General features: G+C 40.9%; 2 protein-coding genes across 7 annotated transcripts in view; both read right to left on the bottom strand.

Moving 5' to 3' along the window:
- The window catches only part of LOC102299970 (sulfotransferase 2B1), a 12,598-nt gene extending 11,558 nt beyond the window's left edge, over positions 1 to 1,040 (bottom strand). Inside the window, exon 1 of one of the 2 annotated variants that reach the window (XM_005923782.2) lies at positions 723 to 1,040. In XM_005923782.2, coding sequence (XP_005923844.1) covers positions 723 to 861 — 139 coding nt within the window. In that variant the 5' untranslated portion in view covers positions 862 to 1,040. The other variant, XM_014334037.2, reaches the window with a different exon arrangement.
- Positions 1,041 to 14,177: 13,137 nt separating this feature from the next.
- si:ch211-176g6.2 (ras-associating and dilute domain-containing protein) overlaps positions 14,178 to 22,323 on the bottom strand; it is a 39,005-nt gene continuing 30,859 nt past the window's right edge. For 3 of the 5 annotated variants that reach the window (XM_014334040.2, XM_042221649.1, XM_042221650.1), the window contains exons 13-18: positions 21,920 to 22,064; positions 21,673 to 21,839; positions 18,508 to 18,985; positions 18,236 to 18,432; positions 15,729 to 15,868; positions 14,179 to 15,652 (exon numbers count right to left, since the gene is read on the bottom strand). In XM_014334040.2, the coding sequence (XP_014189526.1) occupies positions 15,559 to 15,652; positions 15,729 to 15,868; positions 18,236 to 18,432; positions 18,508 to 18,985; positions 21,673 to 21,839; positions 21,920 to 22,064 (1,221 nt within the window). In that variant the 3' untranslated portion in view covers positions 14,179 to 15,558. Of the gene's footprint in view, positions 15,653 to 15,728; positions 15,869 to 18,235; positions 18,433 to 18,507; positions 18,986 to 21,672; positions 21,840 to 21,919; positions 22,065 to 22,323 lie in introns of all 5 variants that reach the window. The other 2 variants (XM_042221648.1, XM_042221647.1) reach the window with 2 other exon arrangements.

Raw genomic sequence — 22,323 nt, 5'->3', positions numbered from 1 at the left:
GTAATTTCATTGTTTGATCACGTAAAAATGTTCCTAATTTAATGTCTAAAAGCACTTGGAAAAGGCAGAATCCCATGTCAAATTAGCGCAACTAATTGTATTTTCATTACTGGAAATAACCGTATTTTTATGCGGGAGTTATTTTCTGTAATTATACGGTCGTATTTTGGCGCCCCAGCTGCCGGAATATTACCATTTTTTCAAGATGCTTTTTCTAACAGTGTATAAAACAGGTAATTTATGTATTTTATAACCCTCATACATTGCTTCTATAGACTGTAGTCAACTTAAAGACATTAGGCATAAATACACATGGAAGCATCGTCAATAACTTTGTGGCAGACGGTCACTGGTGATCCAGAGAAATGGTTCTCAGGTTTGGAGTGAATTGCATATATTTAGACGCCGGGCATTGACCTGTTTCTGCCGGAGACTCAACGGACAGTCGGGGATGAGAGCTTTCCAACAAGGTTCCCACATTTAAAATAAACCCCACAATGAAATTTAATGCTAAATACATACCATTAACGTGGTCGCATAAAATGGAAACGAAGAGCAATCCTTGTTTTAAACGACGTGTTAGACCAACGCCAGGACGATTATAGTGTTATTGCTGCTTATAATAAGAAAACGACAGGTTGAAAAATCCTCTTCCAGCCTACTGAAACAAACCCCTCTTTAGCATAAAAGAAACCATTTGCAGTCGAACCGCGATCACTCACCAGACTTGGGGTACGTTACAATAAGAATGTCGTCCGGACGAAACGCAAACTCCTCGTAGTACCTGAGGCTCTCGGGCGGATGGAGACTTGAAGGCACATAGACGCCTTTGTACAGCGTGTATAACTCTGTCTCAGTCATGCTTCAACAAGCAGAAGCAGCTCACTCAAAACAGCTCTGAGAGCTTCGAGCTGAAAAACTGCTGGACTTTGTCTCAACTTAACGCACTATCACTGTTTTTGTAGCTCGAGACTGTAGCGCAACTCCCGCTTCTCCTGTGGTCTCGCGCTGGCTTCTGTTTGCGTCACTTTCCAACAAGTGTGCGATTCTTTGTCAAAGCTCAAGCATTCATGACCAAGTAATCATTGAACGATTCGTGTAAAATTTACGGACTAAGTAATACACAATATATTTATTTATTTTTCATTGTTTGTTGGGATAATAGAGCTGTTATTAGAGCTGATAACAGAGCTTATATTGTAATATTCACAATTATAAGTCAGAGAGCCGAAAATAAAACACTGCCACGCAAGCTAAGACCCAAAACTTTATTTCACAGCTGGCACTTTAAAACGAGGATTACAAACAAAGGCTGAAGGGAGGCCACCGTACCCGAGGGAGGGCAAAAAACAGCACACTTCAAAGGGATCTATACACTGCAAACAACCGCATGTAAATGATTGACACTGCAAGCAGTGAAAACCATTAGGTTGGAGCTCCGATTACAGCTCCCAGCCTGAACTTGGATCATCTCTCCCCGTCTACGTTCCCTCCGACAATAAAACAACGATACGGATCTTACAGAAACACCAGACCTCCCTTGGGATCTGATCTGGTCTGTGTTTCAGTGTTTTTTATGTGTAATGTCTTTACTTATATTTGTAAAAAGACTTTAGTGTACATGATTTGCAAAGGGCTTATATATAAAAATAAAAAATTACATGTTTTTAAAATATGTTTGTGTTATTGTACCTAACCAATCCCGTCCTTTTTGGCCACTTAAAATATCTTTATAGATCTATTGTTATATTTCTGCTATTCTTTGGCCGGATTGGTCTTAAAAAATACATTTTTAATGTCAATCAGATGTTGTATGGGTTAAATAACGGATATATTAAAGTCACTCTGTCAAAAAACTGATTGTGGCTTCTACCTTGTGACAGGAATGTTGTTTGTGGTTCAAGATAACTTGATATCATTCATGAGGGATACATTTAATGTACGTTTCACATATACATAGGCTTAAAAGTTATTTATAGCAGTTTAAATTCAATCAATGACTTTTTGGCGCTACAATGGCAACTAAAGTCCGCAAGGACTTATAGGTGGCATCTTATTCCCAGCCCTATACTAAGTAAGGAAGGGAACTAGCCTCCCCTCGTCACACTAGAACACCAGTCCCCTTTCTATCTATCTTCGTCGCCTCATCTATGAATGCAAAACTACCATGTCTGTCAAATGCGTTTGTTAGGTTTTGTGAGGTCAAAACCTCACAAAACCTAACAAAACCAAAAGAAATTAGCAACTAGGGCTAAAGAGTCAAACTAACATACTGACAACCCCCAAGAATATGCATAGCCCCCCATTTTCTGCTCTTCACTCCCATTACTATACTCTTGCAAATCAGATCCCCCCTTAGTAATACAGAACCAAACTGATTTAGGTATAATGGAATATAATTTCCCTGTAATAACCAATACAAACCCACCTAATTTACCATCGATGCATTCAGAACCTTCTTTAGCACTTTCCAAGCCTCTGACAGATACTAAAAGGGTTGGGATGGACAGGTATTGGGCCCTATGCACGCCTCCTTTCCTGGAAATAAGGGCAATTTCACCATATGTGTGGACTACAGTCACACTACCAAAACCCTTCTCCTGTTACTGGAACTAGCAGGCTGAGGGAGAAGAGTGGGAATAACTGGGAATATGTCTGTGAAGGTTCTCAGTCATCCAGGTCATCGTAGTCTAAGGAGCTTGGAAAGAAAAGTAACAAGCAATGCTTCTGATTGTGCCAGAGCACATTTTGAACAACACCATGGGAATTTCGGATTTTACACAGGTGGTTGGATGTTACACTCTGGAAATGGAAGGAAGGTGAGTGTTATTAACCCTCTGTGGTCCACGCTGCATCTGCAAATCACATGACTGATGTAAGCTGACATAGCAACAAGCTGCAGCCACCCTGAGTCTCTATTTCAGCCCACATTGAAAGTTCAGACTTTAAAGTTTTTAAATTTTAATTACAGGCCAGTAAATCCAGAGTTGTGATAATATATATAAGGCACGCTTTTTTCTAAATACTGTCATCACGTTTTGTGTGTGTGTGTTTTAAGCGTTTTCTAAGGAAAGCACGAAAACAGTAAAGAAAGGAAGAAAAGCCACCTCTTTCCTATCAGTGGAAAATGCACCATGTCCACCAATTTTAAAAAAAAGTCAACACGTGGGATTTGGTTGTTTAGGAAGAGGGAGAGTTTTGGGAGTGACGGTAACTACAGGGAAACAGAGCGAGCAAGGGAGAGAGAGAGAGAGAAAGCAAGATTAGATGTGGGATATTTGTGACGTTTAGTGTGGAGTGGATTCTTAGTGTGTTGTGTTGTCTTGTGTAGTTGTTCTGTTGTGTAGTCGTTTTGTTTTGTGTGTCAGTGAGGGCACTAACGAATGTCACAAAGGCACATTTGCAATGTAAACACTGTCACTAAGTAGAAAACCAGCGGAGTGATACACCTGCTGTTGTCAGGCCTGCAGGTTTATCCCTGTGCTGTTCTCTCTCTTTTGGTGGACAAACTTTTTTTTTTTTACTGGCACACATCATTTGTGGGGCATCTTATTGCAACACCTGATTGTTCTCTCATTTTAGTTTTAGTAATATTTTTAAATGGTTGTAGAAAAAAAAAAACAGCAGGTGTATTGGCTGCATTTTTAGATAAATAGTTGTATATGTTTACAAAATGTACAATTATTTTATATTTGCATTTCAAGTTATAAAAATTTACTCAAGATGTCTGTGGGGGATTTTACAGTAAAAAAAATACTACTAGGATTTTAACTTCTTTGTGTGATTTCAGATCAGTAATAGTACTATTAATAGTAATAGTAGTACTAATGCAGTATGTCAGTGAAAAACAACTAAATTCAGTTGAGCTGAAAAGAATGATACCAAACAAGGCAAGGGGGGCAAAAAAAATTAAACAATCTGAGGGTGAAACACAAACGTAAACTCAAAAGGAGTCAACAATGGCCGGTTGTATTTCAGACCTCAGTGGGTTAATCCAACAAATCATGAAAAATTAGGTTTAAATTTTTGTTCATGACAGTGCAGATTTCTGACATTTTGTGTAATTTAAGCTGTAACAATGTGATTGTTGTCTAACAAAAAACAGTGTGAAACTTAAGTTAGACTTGTGTTTGTAAATGAACCACCCCATGTTGTGTAGCTTTCTGGATTTTACACTTATTGGGCTACATATTTATTTATTATACAGACTATACAGTACATAACATCAAAACTCACATGTTTTATGTTACTAAAGTGTGTAATTATGTGGGCTACAGACAATAATTAAGTTATAGACTATATATATATATGAAAAACGTGTATACTTACTGCATTTGAATCATTTTAACCATATATAACCACCTACATGTGTGTTTGAAAAAAAAAGGCTTTGATTTTGCCACCCCATTTGATTTCTTTGCCACCCTCATGCCACCCTAAGAAAATTTCTCTAGATCCGCCCCTGCTTAGAACTGAAGAACCTTCTCGGATGAGAGGTGAAACGTCTTCAAGCAACTCAAAGAAGTCCAGACGCTTTTCTTTCCAAGCTCCTTAGACAACTGTGGGAATAGAAGCAAAATGCATGGGCTCCAATTTCAGGCACTGAACCGCTCTCCCTTCCACTACACCAAGTAAAACTTCCAGCTGCTCATCCCTCTTTGACTTTTATTCTACAACTACATTACTATCCTGAGCCAAGTGGCCATTTTGCAAACCTCTAATAAGTTCCAATTCTGCAGTCAAATTTATTGCAGCCGCTAATGTTGCTGGTTTAGAACTGCTAAGAGTAACATGCAAAATCCTACATCCCACATGTGTAATAAAATGATCCCTTGCCAGCAAGTCTTGTGTCACATATGTGTATCATTATCAGTAGAAGTGTACTCTCTACATACCAGCCTATGTGAGGCAATGCAAAATTCCTGGACTGTTTCATTATGTAACTTCCTCCATGTAGAATAATTCACACAGTTCCAATCTTCACTATCACAAGGATCCAAACACCTCCTCATAGCATCTTTCAGGAGAGTATAATTAGTTTTAGATTAAGCGGACAAACCACTATAAACTTCATGAGCCTGTTCCAATTTTAACTTCTTCACATCTTCACAGTGAATATCCCATACGTTAATGCAACATCTACATGCATGTCCATTTCATGTTTCAGAGAGTTAAAATGTGAAATTGACACGGTGGATGCGATGGACTTGGCGTGTCTATTTATACGTTTTGCTGTGATATATATCCTACAGGATTTTCAATAAAATGTTTTTGTTCACAGTAAAAAAGATTTCAAATTGTTGCTTAACACTCGAAGAACATTCCTGAAGGATGACTACACACGCATTCCTATTGGTGGAAAACACTGAGCTGAACAGATCTGTTTCGTTTGTGTGTTTGTCTTAATACGTGTGCCTGTATTTACATTGATGTTGCTGTGCATAGTATAGACAGGATATAGTCTGTGGCAATTTTATTTGTTTATTTACTTTACTGATAGGTACTTTGACTTTATTGGGTATTCAAATATTTACTAAAGGTATTCAGTAGTCATCAGAAGGTCCTTAGTTTTCGGTCAAAGTACCCTGTCCCCATATACCTCATTTCAGGGTTACTGGCAACTCTGTTGACCCTTGTCCTTTGCTCTTTTCAGCTTCATCTGTGCCTTCTTTATTAAATTTCCATCTCTTCAAGTGCTCTCTGAAATTCCATTAATTCCCTCTTTGCACAGATGAATACATATACAGTGTTAGGGATGTCGCTGATGAACTAAACAGAAGCATTTGTTTTACAGTAGCCACAGCATTCCACACATTTCTCTTGCAGTGCACTGACAGAAAACTTTTCAGTAGAGCGTACAGCCCGATCCGGTCGGGTGGGGGCACGCCAGATCAGGCGCCCCCATCCGGCTCTCCTCTCTCGTCAGTTGTCTTACTTCTCTCTATTATCTTTTCTATCCCTTTGAAGAAGTGAGGCTCCTTAAATATTAAAGGGTAAGTATTAATTTTCATTTTGAACTGATAGAAGAAGAAAAATTGTAGTTAACTAAATAGAAGAAAGTAGAAGAGAAATAACAATCTAACGTAAACCAGTGACACATTCTTGGGCCTGATCAACCTTGGCAGGGCCTTCCTGGATGGTGTCTAGTGAAAATGGCTGAAACACCCAATGAATCCAAGGTCCACTACTGATGATGTGTCCCAAATTTAATATTATAATTAGTGCTGTTAGCGTTAATCTCGTTAAAATGACATTAACGGCATAACTGCATTAACATGGCATATCTCTGTTAGCGAGTTAGCACAGATCTCCCCATGTGTGAGGCTGCATGGCGCTAACGCGTTAACGAGCTAACCGCGCTAACGCCTTCACACCTGCACAGACTATCCACAGTAAGGCTATACCTGAGCAGAAAAGTGTGTCAAAGTGTGTGGACCGTGTGTCAAAATGACAAATGCTACACTGGTTTACAAAGGAATTCCAAATTTACGTTTAATTTCGTAATTCTTATGTTTTGCGTGACTAGCAATCTCCGTACAGGTGTTCAGAATGTATTCTCCTGGATAAGACTTTTGATAATCTACAACCTTTTTTTATTAAACTATGTGAGGTCAAAAGTATTGCTTGGCGACTGTCAACATGTTCTCTAAATGAGTACTTTTTTCTTCTAGCAAACAAGATGCAGGTTGTAAGGAAAAGTGAGGGGTAAAAATCGCCCTCCTCCAACAAGACCAGCTCCAAGTAAGTGAAGTACAGAGTGAGACTTTGTGTCGCCCACAAGGGATCAACAATGAACGCAGAGATTCATTTAAGCAACCAGGCTGATGTTGCCTGAAAGGTTCAGTATGTTTTTTTTTGGTTATGGTGGTGTACTTATGTGGATTTTTAGCATGCGTACAAATGATTACCTCTCTCTCTCTCTGTGTGTGTGTGTGTGTGTGTGTGTGTACGTACGGAATTTATTTATATTATATTATATGTATAGCACTTTAGAGCACACCTTTCACTTTATTAAAAGCACCTCATCAAGCACTTTATTTAGCATTGCACTTTAAGCATGGATTTGCACACAAGAAGTTTAAATATTTATTGACTATTTATTGGGAATTTTAAAATCAGTTGGTAGCCTTATTTCAGATCCTGCACAGCTGCTCCTCATCAAGGAATGTGGTGGTTGTCTGTCAGGAGAGAAGAATGGTGATTGAGATTGTGATTAAGGTTTACCAGATAAGGAAAACTAATGCAAATGTGTGTGTGAAATCTAGGGATAAAAGTGGTGCAAATAAGTGTTTGTAAGATTAATGATTACTCACCTTTCTTGCCTGTGTTCCTCTTCAAGGTGTTTGGGCAAATGTTTCCCGGGGGTCCAGACACCATTTAAAGGTTCCGGGAGAGACCATTGGTAAAGAGAGTGTGGTGAATCTTTTGTGCTTGGGTTTCTGGGTTTTTATAATATTGGGTTTGGTGTAACATTAAAGTGTGAAATATTTATTAATATGTAAATGTGAAAATGTATTTATGTATTTATTTATTCTAATTGATATATTGTATACTGTGGTGGAAGGTTGGGATTTAAGAATTTACCTGAGAGTGGAATAATGGTTTAGTCTGTGACAGCTGAACATATTTAAGGCTGCCAGTTGTCATTAGAGGTGGATTTTTGTGCTGTGAAGAAGCTCGACAAATTAATTGTTGTAAGGAAGCTGTATAGCAAATAAATATTTTGTTCCACTACACTTGCCTTGGTCCATCTCACTGTGTTTCCAGCCGCTAAGGGCTGCCCTGTTACAAGTGGTGTCAGAAGTGTGTCACTCATGGCTAGTGATGGGCAGATGAAGCCCCATGAAGCACTGAAGCTTTTCATCCAATTGGTTCACCCCAACGCGAAGCTTCATGAAGCTTCATTTGCTCTAGCAGGACACCTACTGGACGTAAAAATAATAGCTGGCATGAATTTGAAGAGTGTGGCATTTTGCACACAGCCTGTAAATGTCAACAACAAAAGGAGTGTGTAAAACATGTATATTGTAGTGATGGCAGTATACTGTGTATATTTATACTGGCAGTATGGAAAATGATTATTTGGAAATGCTTGAAATGGAAATGATCATTTACTGTGAGGTGAGGTGTGGTTGGGGTGTGGACAGTAGTTGTGCTTTTGTAACGTTGAGGTATGGACAGCTACACACTCCTGCCTGTTCACATTTTATTCTGTAAAAACTAAATTTTCACTGCTTTTATGACCTTTTTAGTGGGGAGAACATAGCTAGGATTTAATGATTTAACAAATCTTTTGAATCCTTTGTCCTCCACAATGCTAAATGGCTGGGAGTCCTCAATCACCATGCTGACCAGGTCTTCATCTATTTGAGATTGTTCTCCTGAGGAAAGACAATAAAGATAAAGCACAAATATAAATATCACACACGTAACTTATAACAGTTGTATAATATTGTTATATCATTTAGTAACATTACTGCATGCTATATTATCATTGCATTTGATGGCTCACCTGGTCTTGCTCCACAATCGGTGTTCCCCTTATTCTCATGCAAAGCTCTGTAGTGCCTAAGCATGGATGAGGTGTTGTTGTTATATCCCAGCTCCCTGGCACATAGCAAACACTTCACCTTGTACAAAAGTCAAGACAGCTTAACATAAATTGTATTGCACCATCAGTATCATGAAAATACATCTTCTGTAGAAATTTACATACCTTGTTGGGAGGAATAAGATCAAAATGTTCCCACACAGGGGAGGACATCCTCCTCTTCTTAGCTGGCTCCATTCTCTCCTGACTTTCTCTCCTCACTCTCATAAACCTCCAAACTGTCTCCAAACTCTCACTAACCGCAACTCTCCATCAAACACCCACATTTTGAATGAAGTCTGAGGGGTTTATATCGCTGTCATATCTCGCGGCAAAGTTCGAACCACTTCATGAACCAGTCACGTGGTACAGCCGGGCAGCGAGGCTTCGGACGTCATCATTTTCAGCTCCTCCCATAAATGAAGCAAGCCTCGATACGCGCTTCGCGGAAACGCCCCCTCCATTACTCGACACACGCTCCGAAGCCTCGATACAGAACGTCCCATCACTACTCATGGCACAGTGAGAAGATGATGACAAGAGGTGGAAGAAAGCCAGGCCAAGAGGAGCAGCCTGATGAAGGAGTTGGAGCTTCATCTGAGCTAGAGGCCATGGCAGCAACAAGCCCTGAGGACAAATTGGAGGAGTTAACAGGGTTGGTGAAATCTCTTATGCGGTCTCAAGCAGCCAGAGACCAAAAGTGGGAGAAGGATTTGTCACGTCAGGAGCAAAGGTGGAAAGGCATGCAGCATCAATTTCAGCAAATCCAGCTACAAGTTAATGCTGTAACTGATAAGCCTGATCCACCAGAGGCGCCAGCGCCCCCTACAACATCTGAAGAACAAGAACTTGGATTCAATGGTGAAGACATTCCAGTGGCCAGTGGGTCCAGGTCTTTAATTGAACCAAAACTTTTTCCTCTGTCACAGAAGATGACATTGAACATTTTCTGACTACGTTTGAAAGAATGGCAAACGTGTGTCGATGGCCCAGAGATGAGTGGGCTATTCGTCTGGTTCCCCTGTTGACAGGTAAAGCCCGCACAGCCTACATTCTTATGGATTTAACAGACTCTGAGAATTATGATAAGGTGAAAGAGGCAATTCTGGCAAAATATGAGATCACTGCTGACACCTACAGACGCCGCTTCAGATCTCTGAAAGTTGAGCCAGGTGAGACGCCACGTGAACTTTATGTAAGATTGAAAGACCTGTTTTCAAGATGGATTAAACCTGAAAAATCAACTGTAGAAGAAATATCTGAGCAGATAATTCTGGAGCAGTTTTTGAGAATGGTTAATCCAGAGCTGGAGATTTGGATACGTGAGCATGACCCGAAGACTGCAAAGGAAGCAGCTAGCCTCGCAGAGGTTTTCACTTCAGCCAGAAAAGGAAGCAAGAGCACCTACTTCAGCCGGGAGACCCACTACGCCCAACCAAGTAAGTCCATTGGGGGTGAACAGGGTTCTGGTCAAGTTCAGGCTAGAAATCTTTCTAGTTCTAGGCAGCTCCCTTCCCATAGACCTCACAATGTGAAGAAATCCTTTAAGTCTTCAGTTCAGGATATTAAATGTTATCACTGTCATAACTTTGGCCATACACAACAATTTTGCCCTGCCCTTAAGTCAAAACCATCTCTTTTGTGTGCAGTTCCAAGACCAGCCACAGAGCCGGTAGGAAAGAAAGCTTGTACTGTCCCTGTTTTAATTAATGGGCGTAAAGAGGAAGCTTTGCTTGACTCTGGGTGCTTCCAAACTCTTGTACATTCTAGCATAATTTCAGGAGAAAAGCTAAGTGGGGTTGGGGCTACAATAAGTTGTGTGCATGGAGACGAACACAGGTACCCCACTGCTGAGGTTTACCTGACAGTGGGAGGTCAAACCTACTTGTTAGTGGTAGCTGTGGTTCCCAGTTTGCCATATTCAGTGATACTTGGTAATGACATCCCCACTCTTTTTGATCTAATACATCAGTCAGATTATGACCCTCAAGTGAGTGCTGAGAAAGACATTCAAGGCTTAGGTGATGAATCTGGAAGCTCACTTCCTCTAGATATGACAGTTGAACCATTTAAACCCTGTCATGTAGTCACAAGAGCACAAAGTGCAAAGGAAATGATGCAAGAACTACCCTTTTTTGAGGAGTCTCTCGAAACGGAGCCAGGGAAGATTAGGAAGTCTAGGGCTCAGAAAAGAAGAGAAAGGTTCAAAGGCTCAGGGGAAAAGGGTACAGCATTGTTCCCTAAGCCAAATAACCAACTTGAGTTTGATGTTCCCTCAGATTTAGGTGCACTCCAAAGAAGCGACCCTACTCTAAAACCCTGGTTTGAGAAGGTAACAGAGGTAGAGGGGGCTAGTCAAGGTCAGGTAAGCTGTCTTGCAGACACTGTGATTAAAGGAGGCATCTTGTACCAGAGAAAGGGGAAGTGTGAAGCTGTAGCACTCCCACAACAGTTAAGAAACAAAGTTATGGATTTGGGTCATTCAATTCCATGGGCAGGTCATATGGCTTTTCACAAAACACTGAATAGGATCATCAGCCGTTTTGTTTGGCCAGGGATGTATGTCCAAGTTTCTGAGTTTTGCCGTTCCTGTGAAAATTGTCAGTTGACCTCAGGCAAAGGAGTAGCACGAGCCCAGTTGCAACCACTGCCAATTATTGAAACACCATTTGAGAGGCTAGGCATGGATATTGTGGCTCCTTTAGAGAGGAGCTCCACAGGTCAACGCTACATATTAGTCATATGTGACTATGCAACACGGTTTCCTGAGGCCTTCCCACTCAGATCAATTAAAGCCCGTCACATCGCTAATTGTCTTCTGCAGCTTTTCTCTAGGGTAGGCATACCAAGAGAAATTCTGACGGATTGTGGAACGAACTTTCTATCCAAGTTGTTGCAGCAGGTTTATAAGTTGTTAGGGATAAAGGGACTTAAGACCACCCCTTATCACCCCCAAACGGACGGGCTAGTGGAGAGATACAACCAGACTCTCAAAAGTATGCTGCGCAAGTTTGTCTCTGACACAGGTGCTGACTGGGATCAATGGCTGCCATACCTTCTGTTTGCCTACCAGGAGGTCCCCCAGGTTTCCACTGGCTTCTCGCCTTTTGAACTTTTATACGGTCGGTGTTGAAGGAATTCCACAGCCGACAAGAGCCGGTCTATCAGTTACTGGTGCGTTCAGTTAAGGCTGAGGAGGTGACTGAGAAGTTCTTTCCAACTAACATTCAAGTTTGTGCTTCAGTTGACCTTTCTCATTTGTCTCCTACTGAGCAGGCTGATATAAAACCACTCGTGGACCCACAGCTCTTTCGAGAAACACCAGGCTTCACATCACTGGTTCAGCACAAGATACGGGTGAAGGAGGATGCACCCGTTCGACAAAAGAGCTACAGAATTCCAGAACGGTTGGTGCCAGTGCTGCAGAAAGAAATAAAACTGATGTTGGACCTGGGAATCATTGAGGTGTCAAGTAGTGAGTGGTGCAGCCCGATTGTTTTGGTACCAAAGAAAGATGACACCCTGAGATTCTGTATTGATTTCAGATATTTGAATGCAGTATCCAAGTTTGATCCCTACCCAATGCCCAGGGTGGATGACCTGCTGGAGAGAGTTGGATCAGCAAGGTACATTACAACACTTGATCTGTGTAAAGGATACTGGCAAGTGGCTTTGGCACCAGAAGCGAGAGAGCTGACAGCCTTCAAAACTCCGTTTGGTATGTACCAATTTAAAGTCATGCCATTTGGGCTTCAAGGTGCACCAGCGACATTCCAACGATTAATGGACCATGTACTGAGAGATGTGTCAGCATTCTCTGCAGCATATCTGGATGACGTGGTGGTGTACAGCCAGTCCTGGGAAGAGCATGTCATTCACCTACAGAAGGTGCTACACTCCATTAGAATGGCTGGACTGACTATCAATCCCAAGAAGTGCTCCATAGCCTTGTAATGGAAAATTTTAGCTCGGAATGTCAATTAACCTCAAGTCCTTTGTTTATGAAGTCGTGCTTTGCCTCGTGTTCTACTTGTCAACAGTATAACCTCCTTATAACTTTTGCCCTTAAAGAGACCAGGATGTAATGCAGAACACGTAATAACATAACCTGATTAACATGTATCTGCTGACTGTGAGGGGCAATGAACAGAGCAAGCTCCTGGCACACAACCACCTACTGTTTCATAGATAATGCAAAAGTGGCTCATCGCATTGTGAGCATAGTGTGCTGAGTGCGTCATGATACCATAGCGATAGAGCTTACATGTGAGATGTTTGTGTGATGCTATAAAAGAGGTGCATGACTATGCAACCATCGTGTTGGCTGTCTGTTTGCTCTCCCATCCGCATGGTAACAAAAGTATTGATTGCAACTGACTGTGTCTGCAGACTTTGTTAACAGAAAATTCCACAACAGGCAAACCAGTGTGGGTAAAATGTGGGTGGAATTCTTTAAATGATGTGTGATGTTACAAGTTTCTCAACTATAACATAACTAGCGAAGCAGCAACGTGTAACTGGACTAGTTCTAATATAGCGCTTTTCTACCGTATCCTGAGCACTCAAAGCATTTTACACAACTTGTACATTCGCACAAGCATGTTTTTCTACTGTTTCTAAGTGCTTCCTACCTAACATTCATACTCCGATGGATGCATTGGAGAGCAACATGGGGTTACTATCTTGCCTAGGGATACTTTGCATGCAGACTGGACCAGACTGGGATCAAACCACCAACCTTCCAGTTAGTAGGTGACCCGTTCTACCAATTTATCAAATTCAGAGTATCAGTTGGGCTGAAGCATATCCCCACTGTGGCCATGTAGCCAATTACCAAAGGGATAACAGAGAGACAACCCTTCACACTGACATTCGTACCTTTAGCCAATTTGGAGTTACCACTTACACTAATGTCATGTCTTTGGATTACACAGTTGGAGTACACAGAAATGAGGGAATCTTGTAAATTTGATTTTGACTTGCTTTGAGGTGATGGCTCAAAATGTTTAATTACAGTGAGGGCTCTCGGATCTCTGGGACCAGGACTCGGTCTGCTCTGGCTGGCCGGCTGCCTGCATGGTCATCGCTGAAGGCCCACTGTGGCTGCTGGGTGACTCCTGTCTGGGGCTCTCCTCAGCTCTTTTCTAGGTGCCCCTGTGGTGGTCCCCCTTTGGGCTCTCGTGCTCTGGGGGGCCTCTGGATGTCTATGGCCTGGATCTCCTCCATGTCTGCTTCATGTCCGGGGGGGCAGGACTATGGCTCCCCACATGTACTATTAGACACTTACATGGAGAAACCTTTTGAATACAAACACGCTCACAAACACAGCTGTGCCCATGGTTCCTCACAGACACACTGTCTGGGTTGGCTGCTGCCTCTAAACATATCGTGCATTATTAGTACTGTGTGCTTCTCAGTAACATGCAGTATTTATTTAGTGTTACTTATGCATATGTTGGTTGTTGCTATGATTACAGCGTCTTTTCTCTCTCTATCCCTCTTCTCTATTTTTCTTTTCCCTCTCCTTCTGTAAACTCACTTGCCAGCTTCTCTTTCCTTCTTTCTCTTTCCTGTCTCTTGGTTCTGTCCATTCTCATTTTAAAAAGTAAAAAAAAAAAGTATATATAAACATGTGAAGGAGAAATTTCCAATTATGATTGAAGAAAAATAAACAACTTTCTCGTTGAGTTTGATCTTTCTTTTTACAAGTTATTGATATGCAGCCATAGACAATATAAAAATACAGTCTGAAAAAGTGAAGGCACTGCATAAGTGGCTTTTAATCTGCATATTTTATTTTTAAAAAAGGGGTTTTCTGCTTCTTTTTTTTTTTCTCTCCACTTTTGCTGCAGTGATATAATCCTGTTTATAGACATGTTAGCCAGTAAGAAACCTACAAACATTAACACAATTTGTCATCAAAAAGGTGTACAACTTTGACATTGCGTGACAAAATCTTTGTTTTTCTTGTCCATATATAAATGCAAAAAAAAAAAATGTCTGAAAATCTAAACACTGACATGTGAATGAAGGGCCAAGACACATACAATTAGAAAAAACCCTTTGTTTTTCAAAGTATTCAGGACTTGTTCATGGTAAGAAATCCAGACCATCCAGTAACATAATGTTTTAGATGGTCTTATTTCAGATGTTCTCTTGACTGAAGTGTTGTCCATTTTCAGAGCCTTCTCTTTGACATGTACAATAAGAACAACTGAATCCACATCCTACATCTTCACTTAGTCGATATGCTTATATGTGCTTTATTGTCATAAGTAGCAGATGATCATATGTCAAGAAGCCTCACTTCACTAACCCTCCAAACATTGCTGGATGACAGATTTCTGTCTTCATTTACCTTTACAGTTGTTGCAGTGGTCTACATGTTAATTTTTTGTTTGTGTTTTTAAAAATATATTTGAATCAGAGTATGGTATATCAACTATCAACATGTCAGCAAGCTAACTTACTTACTTCTGGATGTCTGAATGTTAAATGTTATTGCAAAACTTCGGAGAACAGCCACGCTTTTTACTCCCAGTAGTGCCTCAGGGCTTGTCTGCTTCCTTTGAAGTGAAGAAATACTTGGACCCAGAAATGTCTAATGATGCCAGACTAAACAAGAGAGTTGAACTTAAATAACACTGTGAAAAATGTTCCATGTGTGTTATTGCATCAGCTTTCTTGTTCTTGTGGTGATGGTGTTGTAGTTGGAGAGAGCATGGAGAGAAAAGGTTTTGTCTTCTACCAATGGAAATGATAACACTAATGTAATCTTGACCACACACAAAAAAGGACTATGATGCCACTGTGATGTAAATTAAAAAGCTGCAAAACATCTAAAACCTGATAGAAGATTGAAGATTTTCTTTAAATTGTCCATATCCTTTAACTTGAAAGTTCCAAAAGCTCTCAGAATCATCTTTAAGTGCTGATGGTGTGTCACAAGTCTCTCAGCAAATGTAGCGTCAGCACTCATTCTGTATAATCTTAGCCATCCAGTCTGATCTGGACACGAGTAACCTCAGTCTGGCCCCTGACGACTGGATCAGCTCCCTCCCGCTGAAAGAGGGAAAGATATGAAAACAAAGTTGCTCGTGCCAAATTCTTAAAATATGAGATATGATAGATTTCTTACTTTTGGTAGTCCAGTCCAAGAAGGCTGATTCCATTAACAGCCAAGATCCTGTCTCCTGGTAACAGCTTCTCACACCGGGCAGCTGGAGAGTCTGGGACCACTGCACGAATGAAGATGCCCTTCGCCTTCAAAGAAGTGTCCTGAAACATGAGGTGTCGAGTTCTCGATTAAAGCAAAGATTTCACAGTTTCTGACTGTGAGGTTTTCAAAATGGTCCTTATTTTTACCTGCATTATATTTTTTATATATAAATGGCATGAAGTAATATAATTCATGCCACAATACATAATAATATATAGTTATTATGTATTATGTATTATAGATATATTTTTAGTGTTACGCATCTGCTGTTAACAACTCAAGTACAGTTGTCACACAGTGGAACTTTGTATTTATCTTTTATATTGGTTTTATTTTGATTTTAGCGTTTATTTGCGAGTGTAGTTTTTATTGCATGATTTTATTCTAATGTTCGTATTGCATGGTTTTTAGTGTTTTATTCTACATTGTTTTAATCCACTGTGGATTGGCTGGGCATGGGACAATTAGCTGATAGGGACGGATTCCAGTGCAAAATGCGAGGTGGGCTGGGATGTGACGGGCCCAGTGAAGGGACGAGAGGGGGACAGGAGGCTCCCCCTCGTCATTCTGGGATGAGGCTGGCGTGGAGCCCGCTCTGGAGAAGGAATTTCTGGCCTGCTGGTGGACCCATAATGAGCATTCATCTGGGGTTGTGGGACAATTACACCAAGGGATTTTAGTGCAAGTTGAAAATGGTATTTTTATGGGTTTTAGAATTGTTTTATCTAGTCTCCGTGGGAATTTTAGCATATGGAGAACATTTTATTGTATACTTTTTTCTTTTCTTTTTTTTTTTGCCTGTCCCATTTGGTGGCCACGGAGCAGAAGCCAGAGGGGGCTGCAGTGGCGTGCCCGCCGGCTCTGCCGGCAGCCAGCTGTGCCAGACTGAACCGAGCCGCAGGCCCAGAGGCCCGAGGGCCCCCTTTGCCCCGGAAGAGGCCTGACCGAGCAACAGGCACCAGGCCCCGCCAAGTAGTCACTGGGAGTGAGCTGGTACATACCTGAGCGCCCAGCCCCGGACACCAAGAACCACCAACGCACCGACCCCTGAGGGCATCAGTTACCGGCAGGGAGTGTGGTGAGGGGAGATAGGCCTTTGGTGTATACTTTTTTCTTAGTATTTGGGTTGTTTTATTTCTACTGCCTCGGGAAATAAACTGTTGCTGATCAGACCTGCTTCATCTTTGTGCCCTTGGTATCTGACTCGCTTGCTCCCCCATGTATTTAAGGAATCGTTCGTATGACATTCTGGCGCATCAGCTTTAGTGTCTGCGTTACACAGTACTGTACTCTGCTTCAAAGAAGCCAAACTTTAAGTGTTTTTGAGTAATAGCTGTCCAGACTTTCAGAAGCTCTTTCAAAGTTTTTCAGAGGATATCGGGCACATTTTCATACCTAGCAAAGAGTCATTTTAAATTGTATTTTTAGACACTTCATTATTAGGTTGGTTGGTGGCTCAATGCTTACTCAAACCTTATTTCTTTTTCTTTTCATTGTAATAGCTGTAAAAGTTTACAGCTATGTTAGCAGAGATAAGATAAGATAAACCTTTATTAGTCCCACATCTCGGAAATTAGTTGTGTCACAGCAGAAAGTGGACTGTGCAAAGTAACAGCAGCAAAAAGAAAAATAATGGAATAGAATAAGATAAGAGAATAACATTTTTTTATTTAAATGGTAAAACACAGTTTTTAAATAATTATAATGTTGCAAATATTTAAACAAGTTTAACATATTACTAATAAAAAGAAAAACAAAACATAAAGCTGATTATTAACTCAGACAAAATGATAATCAGTAGCATGTTTGCTAGCTATTTGTCCTTATCCAGCAACAACTGCTAAATTCAATCCTTTTTAATAACAAGATTTGTTTCCTGTGTGGGAAAATACAAATATTTAAGCAGTGAAAATTGAATTCTATTATCTCTTTCTGAACCTTTTATTATTATATATATTTTAAATCAAAATGTTTCTCTTTCCTCTTCCAAAAACATAAAAATGCTATTTATCTTTTTTTATTAAAATGAGCGCTGTGATGGAGTATCGGGCCACAACATACATCGTCTTTATTGCACGATGGCATAACCATCAACAACCTCACATCTGTTCATTACCAGCATTTCGTACAAAGCTTGACCAGACACAGCTTACTCCATACTCCTCACCACACTAACTCTATGTGCTAAAAGAGAAATCACTTCCTTCCTTGTTGCTAAAACCGATTCTGACGTACGATTGCAGTAACTCAGAGGGTATAGCAGCTGTGGTACAATTGTAATCTTTTTCATTTTCATTTCAACTTTTTTCTTGAAATAGATCTTCAACTTTACTCTTGGAATTTCATCGTCATAAAATTTTACCTGTGCCATAGACTCTGCTAGCCCTGTGATGAACTGTCTACAGGTTAAATTCTTGTTGACTTACCCTTGTGTCTATTAGAGCAAGACCAATCCCTCTTTCACCTCGCTCCAGCTCCAGGCTAAAAACCTCTTCATCTGCTTCTTCTTCATCTCCGTGCTCCTCCTCTTCTTCTTTTAGTTCTACGAGTGTTTTCATATTGCTGCAATCGGACTTTAAGCGGTCTACTTTGAGAGCAGCTAAGCACTGATACACTAATCCACCTGGAGAGTAAAACAAATGATATGTTCAAAAAAAGACGCAGAGAAGAAAGTAGGAATGGAAATGTCTTTCTATACCTTCATCATGTGCATCTACACCAGAGAGCCAGGGAAGTGTCTCATCATCAGACTTCATCCATTTGTCTTGGTCTTCCTTCACCTGATCAGTTCGACCTAGTATGAGGGGACTGTTAGGTGGGGTGAGGAGGCAGGAGGGGTCCAGGACTGACCTCCTCGACTCGCTGGTCTCAGTCTCTCTTGTCTGCAGCTCTAGATTTCTTAGCTTTCGGGACAAAATATTGGCACCAGAGGAGCTGAACTCATCCAGGTAGCTGGTGAAGAGAGGAAAGGGTGATGGTGTTGGCGGTGATGGCGGTGATGGCGGTGGTGGCGGTGAAGGTGGTAAGGGAGCAAAGGTACTTGAAGGGGACTGGTGATTTTGGTCACTAGGCTCCCATAAGTTCAAATCAGCTTGTAATGTATTCAAAGTTTCTAGACTGCTGTTTTGAAGATTAGCCACATTAGTCAGGTTAGCCTCCATTTGAATCCCATCACCCTGGTGGACAAATAACATTAGAACAGCATGAATAGATACACCAATGAGCATAAAAACAGCCACCATAGTATAGTTCATTGTAACATGATGTAAACGGTAAAAAGGGTGTCACCAGATTTATTTTTTATTGCATTATTGTCTGATGGAGAACTTGTGACTGTGAAATGTGCAACAAATATGCTTGCAGTGTTTGAGCTGTTGATTTTTCACTTTTAATGGTCACTTTCAGGCCTAACATCTGCCCTTGCTCTGGTATAGATATGTGATTAGCTTTCTAGTCTAAGGAGCTTGGAAAGAAAAAACATCTGGACTTCTTTAAGTTGCTTGAAGACATTTCTGTCATGTTTCGGTTGTGTACAGGCAGGAGAAGGACCCAAACGCAAAACTCACGACAACAAAATTAAACTCAAAAAGCTGCTTTATTGCAGAATGGCATGGAAAACTAAACTAAACTAAACTAAACTGGGACATGGATAAACTGACACGCAAGGAAACACAGCCATGAGGGAGACTACAACACTGACAAAGAGAAACACAGGGCTTAAATACACAGAGGGATAATGAGGGGATGAGACACAGAAGGAGAGCACAGCTGGGAGTAATCAGGCTGGACGAGACAAGGGAAGCAAAACTAGAATCACTCACATGAGACATGGACCTTCAAAGTAAAACAGGAAACACACTGACTGAACTCTAGACATGCAAACTTAACAGCAACTGAGAAGACAGAACATAGGGACCTGAAACATGGGACAGAAAGGCACAGTAGACACAACGTGGACATAACGCCACAGGGAAAGAGTAAAACAAAACACAGAACCTCTTAGAAAATAAAATAGGAAACATAATGAAACGCAGACATGACTACATGAACTTGACAACATAACAGACATGAAACACATGAAGGGCAAGGGAGACTTAACAGGGGTTGAAAGACACAAGGGGAATCTAATAACAAAGAACTAGAAAAACTCATGAGCTTAATCATATAAACATCCAAATAAACTAAACTCAAAACACTGGGTCATAAGACCCAGGATCATGACAATTTCACCTCTCATCCGAGAAGCTTCTTCAGTTCTAAGGTTGAATGGTGGAGAGTCCTGGATTTAAACCCTGTGGGAGTGTCCCCTGTAGAGGGTCAATGAACCCCTTAATGATCCTCCACCTAATCACCTGAGCCAAGGTGTGAAAACGGGTGTAGGTCACAATCAGCCAAGGTTTCGGGTGAGCTCATTGTGAAACCTGGCCCCACCCTATCATGTGATTTCCTGAGGTCAGATGGCCCAGGATGTGAGTGGGCGTTAAGGCGTCTGGGATCTCAAAACTGGATTATAGATGGCAGAGAGTTGGTGTTGTAAACCACTGCCTCTGTTCAAAGGTGGTCGATCACAGTGGACATAGATGCTTCTTTCACTCCTCTTTCAAACCATCTGTCCTCTCTGTCCAAAATGTGAACATTGGCATCCTCGAAAGAGTGACCTTTGTCCTTTAGATGCAGATGGACTGCTGAGTCTTGTCCTGTGGAGGTGGCTCTTCTGTGTTGTGCCATGTGTTTATGTTTGGTCTCTCCAATGTAGAGGTCTGAGCATTCCTGAGTATTCCTCGCACATGCACTACATTGTTAATTTTGTGTTTAGGAGTTCTGTCTTTGGGATAAACTAGTTTTTGTCTGAGAGTGTTGCTGGGTCTGAAGTATACTGGGATGTCATGCTTGGAGAAGACTCTCCTGAGTTTTTCTGATAAACCTGCTACATAGGGGATGACAATGTTTTTGCGTTTGTCTTTCTGATCCTCCCTGTTGTCTGTCTAGTTGTTGTCTGGTCATCTTTTCGGTGCCTCTTTGCTGACTTGATGAAAGCCCAATTAGGATAACCACATGTTTTAAAACTCAGGAGAGTTTTTTCTTTCCAAGCTCCTTAGACTACGATGACCTGGATGACTGACAACCTTCACAGATGATCAGCTTTCTAGTTTTTCATACATGGAAATCATCGACAGATGTTTTAACGTTTAAACGGGCCCAGGCTAGCTGGGACTTCCAGTCTCTATGCTAACTGACTGTTACTCTCAGTGACTTAGTGTATAGCTATTAAATACTGGAATTTGAATATTAAAGACAAGCTGAAAGCTGAACAAGAAGTTTTTCTTGAAAAAGGACTGAGTGGTACTAGACTTTTTTTGTTGTTTTTCAGTTGAAAGCGACATTTTTTTAAATAACATTCTTCCTTTGAAACCGATAATGTGGCTACCTGTTGAACATCACTTCTATGTGCAATCTTTGTTTAGCTCTTTGAATTTGTACTTGCTAAATACCCCATTATATATTCTAGTTACTGGAAAGAAACACTCAGTAGAGCTAAGAAACCGGTCAGATCGACTAAGAACTGCTGAACTTTATTAATTAGCAGTTATTACTCCTAATTAGCAAGTGTCATCAGACTAACACTACAGACTAAGAAGGTAAACACAGTAAAAATCAACATGGTTGGTTTTACACTGTTTGCTTGGTGGTGCTAGCGCTTAAGCTAAAGCTAATGCTGCTATAGCCTCACAAGGCTGCTAGCATGACGAGAAAGTTTTCTGATATATGTTTTTTTAGCAAAGGTTTCCAATCTGACTTTATGTGTAAACTTTATACTTTTATGCTTTAAATAAAATATTATTTCTTTTTGCAATTTTCTTACCTTGTGGTCTTCAGCAGTTGAGAGATTTAAGGTGGAAATAAACTCTTTGAGCTTGTCCAGTTCTCTCCTCAGGGCTGAATCTGTTACGGCTCTTCTCAGTTGAAGCTGGTAGCCCACGTCTGGCAGCACCAGTGGATGGTGGGTGTCAAAGCTCTCAAGAATGTTAGCTAAGCAAGAAGACGGAGTGTATTAAAATGAAAAAAATGAAAGGTAAGATTATTGTGTTCACAGTACACTCACTTCTCACCTGTTTGGCGTGCTGCAGCTTGTTCCTGCACTGAAGGAGTCCAGGTGTGTCTACAAGGCGATGCTGGGCTATATAGACTCAAAAGATGGTTCAGCTGGGCTGGACTCAGGGCAGGATAGTCTAAGCGAAGAGAAACCCAAGTTTTCTGTGCACACACACACACACACACACACACACACACACACACACACACACACACACACACACACACACACAGTGCATTAGAATGATTCTTCTACTACATTTTCATCTGTTAAGTTAAATAAAAACTTTCTTTAAAAAAAGAAAAGCGCTAGCTGTACAAGTCAGTTGTCTTTTTTTAATACAGTTACAGCTGCTCAACGGAAAGGTTTGTATGCTGTTGTGAAAAGCAGCCATTTAAAGGTGAGTACCTAAAAACTGGG

The sequence above is a fragment of the Haplochromis burtoni genome, unplaced genomic scaffold, assembly GCF_018398535.1.
Source record: "Haplochromis burtoni strain Fernald_Lab_line unplaced genomic scaffold, NCSU_Asbu1 Contig_71, whole genome shotgun sequence".
In the NCBI taxonomy this organism is placed as follows: Eukaryota; Metazoa; Chordata; class Actinopteri; order Cichliformes; family Cichlidae; genus Haplochromis; species Haplochromis burtoni.
Note: the sequence above shows the minus strand (reverse complement) of the source record. Positions and strands in the feature narration are given on the sequence as shown.